At 52.3% G+C, this 5,520-nt stretch overlaps 1 protein-coding gene across 1 annotated transcript; it reads right to left on the bottom strand.

The window, feature by feature from the left end:
* Window positions 1–1,874: 1,874 nt before the first annotated feature.
* Window positions 1,875–4,015, bottom strand: HOXB3 (homeobox B3). The gene is given in 3 exon segments (XM_007465108.1): window positions 1,875–2,389; window positions 2,428–2,727; window positions 3,568–4,015. Coding segments are annotated over 3 exon segments (1,263 nt in total).
* Between the last annotated feature and the right edge of the window lie 1,505 nt (window positions 4,016–5,520).

The raw sequence follows: 5,520 nt of genomic DNA, 5'->3' as shown, positions 1-5,520 counted from the left end.
GGGGGAGGGGGTGGGGGGGCCGTGAGGAAGTTGTGGCCAAAGAAGCAGAAAGACAAAAGACCAATCAATGAGAAAAACTGAGAGGCAAAGGAGCCAAACAGAAAGATGGAGAGGGAGCACCCAAGTCTCCTGTCCCTCCAAACTTGCTACTTAAATCTTAGCTAAAGAACTTGGCAGAATGTTCCAAGCTTGTGTGAGAAAAACCAAATAAACCTGAGACACAGATGGGGGAGGTAGGGGCCTGAGCAGTGGAATAAAAAGGCCAGGATAGGGTCTTCACCATTCTTCCCTTGGGGGAAATCTGGCAGTCAGCAGCCTGCTGCTCTGCTATCTAAATTGGACCACCAGGACAAGATAAAATTGATAACAGAAAGTTTATTCAAGAATTGTTTGACAGACAACCCTTTTAAGTAAGGAAAAAAGTAACTACAGAAGAACAAAGAAAGTTCCAAGAGGGAATTAACTCTAATTCTACAAATTCAGGACTATACAGTGACAATTAGGAGCTGAGTTCATGCCTTTTAGAACTAATTACACTTGCTCAAAAGTACGAGTTTAACATAAATCTACAGCTCTTTTCTAGAGTACAATATAACTAAAATAGCTGGTTTTACATGACAGGGAACACAACATCCTTTATAACAAGTAAATACTAAAAAAAAGTACAATTCTTTTCCTTTTTCCTCATATAAATACATAATGTAGGGGATAAATAATACAAAAAAGGAAAATATTTTAACAGGCTATAACCAATAAATATATATGAAAATGTTCACTAGAACACACACTTTTTGAGCAATGCTGGACTCCTGCAGGCCCAGGCATCTCTCACAGTTGTTTTTATATCCATTAAAATGTAAACTCTAAGTGCAACAAAAGTGTCCTGTCCCGGTTGAGCAAGGCACACAGGCCCAGCTGCAGACCCCGCCTGGGACAGACAGTTTGTTAAAATATACCCTGTTTTCACGTTAAGTCAAGAGAGCAACGGAAGAAAAGAAAAGTGTAGAACCTCGTGTCACCGACTGCTTTCTGTGGAGAGAGGGGGATGGACCTGGAGCTGAGATGCGAAGCAGCAGAATGGGCAAACCTTCAGTCCTGACAGCTTGCCTGCCCTCACCTCCCAGTTTTGCCATAAAAGAAAAAATATATATATATATATTTATAATATAGACAGCTCTGACTTTCAGGATCTCTCACCATCCCTGAGCCCTCTGAAGACTGTAATTGATGGGGGCGGGGTATAGATATTAATGTCCTAGAGCAGGAAAAGTGTGGGACTAGAAATGGAGGGAGTGCCCAATCAACCTCAAATCGATTGACAGAAATTTGAGGATTCAGGGAAGTGGGAGGGGTACGTGCTTTGTGCCCTTGGTTTTGAAATGTGTTTTAATTTTTTTTTTTAAAAGGAGAATTGCCAGGAAAAAAAAAAAATCAAGATTTGGGGGAATTACCCACATAGACGTAAGGTAAGTTGGTTGGTTGGCTGGTGATGGCCTAGCCATCTTGTCTGTTTTTTATAAATGTGCTTCTCTGCCTTGTTTCCCTATCTCCTCTTTCTCTACCCCACTCTCGAGGGTAAAATTCCAACTGGGTATTGCTGGAGGCCTAGGATTGATAGGGTCATCTCCAATCTGCTGTAGATTCCTTTCCAAAGGGTGGGCAGGCAGACTTAACAAGAGCTGCAGGACTTAAAAAGCAACTTCTCAGGCCAGGAGAAGGGGAAGGAACTCCAGGCCCTTTCTTCCCGGGAAGCCTGGCTGCCACCTCCCTGCCTCCTCTTTCAGACCTCCAGGCTGTCCCGCAGAACTCCACAGCCCCCGCCCTTCCTGGGTCTCCCCCACCCCAGGACCTGCCCCTCAGCCCTCCCTCTCCCATCACAGGTGTGTTAACTTGGGCGCTTCTTGGATTCTACCCTGAGGAGGCGGCGCATGGTGAGAGGAGAGGTCTGTGTAGGTGGGGTGGGGGTCGCAGGGTCCGTGGTGCTGGCTGGGGGCCATAGGAGGCGCCCCGTTGTAGTCCAGGTTCCCCGAGGGGTGGTGGGAAAGGTGGTTGAGGCCGTAGAGGGAGGGGCCGGCAGAGGGCGGCAGCGGATCCGCGTAGCCGCCCCCGCCCACGTACACCGGGCTGCCCTGCATGGTGGGCGTCCCGTAGGCGCCCCCGTTGGCTTGGAGGACATGAGGCTCGTAATCGGGCGCCGGGGTCGGGGGGTACTTCTGAGGGGCGCCGCAGCCTTTGAGGGGGGGCTGGTAGTTGGAGGGCAGCGCATAGGCATTCTGGTGGGCTTTGCCGAAGGCGGGCGGGGATGGGCTCTCGTAGCTGGGGGTCATGGAATGCAATCAGAAAGTCACCTTAGTACTGACACTACGCGGGATCCGGCTAATACTGCTCAGTACTTTAAACGCTCAAATACTCAGGGGCGGAAGGCCCCTCCCGCCGCCGCCATGCTCATGCTTTTCAGCTTATTATCTTTTTTCCACTTCATTCTCCGGTTTTGGAACCAGATTTTAATTTGTCTCTCGGAGAGGCAAAGAGCATGTGCTATTTCAATTCTTCTTCGGCGGGTCAGGTAGCGGTTGAAGTGGAACTCCTTCTCCAGCTCCACCAGCTGCGCGCTAGTGTACGCCGTCCGCGCCCGTTTGGACGCCGCCGAACCCGGGGGGCTCTTGTCCCCTCCCCCGCCGCCGCCGCCACTGCCTCCGCCGCCGCCGCCGCCGCCGCAGCCCTCTGCTGGATCCGAGGGGGAGGGGTGGGAAGGGGAGAAAATGAAATAAAAGATAATTACTGAACACGCCGAAATTGAATGCATCGTTTCTTAATAAATCCAGGCCTGGACTCGGAGCACCCGCCGCCCTCCCCTTCGCGTCCCCGCCTCCTCCTCTCCACTGCCCCCCCACCCGCCCGTCGCATTAGCGGACACTCTATAATAGTGGCATTTATTAAGAGACCTGTTCGCCTCTCGCTGCCCCAGCTTATGAAAATTTGATCATGTCACGCAGACAGAGCCGCATGCCCATTTATTTAGGCCTGGATTTTCTCGCGCACGCTTCCATCCCCAGTTCCAGGTGTGGAAGACACTCCTCCCACCCCGACCCCGCCCGGTCCTGTGGACCCGGCAGGTGCCTGAGGAGAATCCCGGAGGGAGTCTGGACATTCTGGGCAGGGCGCGGAAATGTGGGGCGAAGAGGCTGTAGTGCCTGGAGGCCGGGACCCCGGGCCGCCCGAGCGAGTGATTAATGCCCACAGTAATCATCCTTAATAATAATCAATCGTTGACGACTCTGCGTCTACTGGCAGCGTCTGACTCTGCGGCCTTGCGAACGGCTGAGGCCGAGCACCTGGACTTCTGGACCTCTCAGAAGCTCAGGTGGAGGGGGCTGGAGGGAGAGGGTGTTGGCGGGGTCAGGGGTCATCAGGTGGTGGGGGGGTACGGGGAAATGCGCCGCTAACGCCACCACCTGATATTGTTCCCAGGCCGCCGCCTGGGCGCCTAGGGGCTGGGTGCTAGAATAACAGTGACATTCCTGGCCTGGACAAACGCTGACGACGAGGAAGCCAGAGAGCCGGTACCTGTGCCAGGGGAGATGTTTTTCAGCTTGGACGTTTGCCTCGACTCTTTCATCCAGGGGAATATCTGTTTGGTGAGGGTGGAGTTGGAGCCGGGACCGCACTTGGGGGGGCCGCTTTTGCTGGGGCCGCCCCCGTTACTGCTGTTGCTAGTGGTACTGGTAGGTGCAGCGCTGGGCGGGGGTGAGCCGGGCGGGGCGGGCAGGGGCTCGGGGGCCAGGCCGGGCCTCATGCAGCTGCCGTTGAGCTCCTTGCTCTTGGCGTGCGGGGCGGCGTTGCCCAGGGACTGCAGCGAGCACGCTGAGCGCTGGTAGTCACCCTCCAGGTGCGTGGCGGCCTGGAAGGGGGGTTGAGGGGGACCGTCGTAGCCGAAGCCATTGCTGCCAGGGTACGAGGAGTAGCCTCCGAAGAGTGCGGCCGCAGTGTTGTCGTAGTAGGTGGCTTTCTGCATCGCTGGGCGAGGCCCGGGCGGTGGGTGGCAACTTGCAAGGGCCTGATACCCTCACGACCAGACATTGGCACCCCTGGGGTCACGTGGCTCGTCGGACCCCCCTCCCCTTTCTGCCCCCCTCCTCCCGGGGTCTGTTCGTAGCGGTTGACCTGCGGGGTGAGAGAAGAGACACAGGGGGAGAAGAGGACTGGGGCTCGAATCCATCTTAGGAACTGAAAAGGGAACTGACATCAATAGGGTTTTTCTTCTCTCCCACCCAGCATCTTCACAGCAGACGCTGAGGCCACTTCCTTGACCTGAAATGGATTTTTCTTATTGCAACGCTTTAATTTTAAAAGGAAAAGCCCACCAGTTTTCATTTCCACTCAAAAAATAAGGACTCTACTCCTTTGGGGACTGCCTAGATATAGAATCTTACTATTGCAAGGGACATTGCTTCTCTCCTGCCTGCACACTAGCCCCTGACCTCTCCTCTTCCCTCCTTCTACACCGTCCCCCCCCCAATCTGGGATAGGTGTGTGGGGGGGATTGCAGACTCCAAAATAAAAGCATCATCAACACCGTCCTCTGAGCTGAGAGGCCTCCTGCCTTTGCCTCTATCTAGGTTCCTTTCGTCCAGAGTCTAGCCTGGAGAAAAAACTGAGTATCTCTGAAAGAGGCAGGAGGAAGAAGCAAGTTGAGCAGGGGACCTTCTGGTGTGAGGGATACTCTCCTTCCCCTCCCACCTCACGAAGACTGCTGCCTGACCTAGAAACTTCCTGAAGATTGTTAACCTGCAGAGCCAGTGGCACTGAGCCTCCTCCATGGCCTTGCTGCAGGTACCAACACTTCCAGTCTGAGTCTTTTCTAGCCAAGTCGGGACCCCACAGCCAGCAGCCCCCATGGGGCCCCCAAATGGAACAGGATTGTTTTCCTGGCGGGGCTGGTTGGTGCTGTGACCATTTGGCCCAGGTCTCCCCCCACCCTCTGTTTTTTTTTTCATCAGGCTTAATTTTTTCCCCACCCTTTTCTTGACAGTCTGTTTCCTTTGATTTTTCTAAAGAAGAAAAGAAGAAAGAAATTGGATAACTGCTGGACTTCTACTGAGAGATGGGAAAGTGCTTTCTAAAACAGAAAACTTTTCCCTAGGAAAAAAGAAAGTAAACAAAGCAACTTGAACAATATTATCCTCTGGGTTGGAAACTGGGTGCCCCTGTTTACTGAAGTTCTCTGAGGCCAAAAAAAAAAAATGATTATTTTAATGCAACCTTTTAAAAATGTGCTGGAAAAATAAAGGTTCAAGTTGTCACAGGATTTTGTGTATTTCTTCTGAAACTTCTGACTGCATCCCCCCATCTATCTTCCCAATCCCTCACCATCACTTTTCATAAAATCTTCAGACTGACCCCCTCTTCTGACATATGAGTTTGGACTACTTAAATCTCATTCAGCCCAGCTGGTCAACTCCAAAGAAAACTAAAAATAGGAAAATAAAACAAAAAGGAGTGCAGGTGAAGGAAATCCCT

Source organism: Lipotes vexillifer, unplaced genomic scaffold (assembly GCF_000442215.2).
Source record: "Lipotes vexillifer unplaced genomic scaffold, Lipotes_vexillifer_v1.1 scaffold591, whole genome shotgun sequence".
In the NCBI taxonomy this organism is placed as follows: Eukaryota; Metazoa; Chordata; class Mammalia; order Artiodactyla; family Lipotidae; genus Lipotes; species Lipotes vexillifer.
This window is presented reverse-complemented; position numbering and strand designations above follow the sequence as displayed.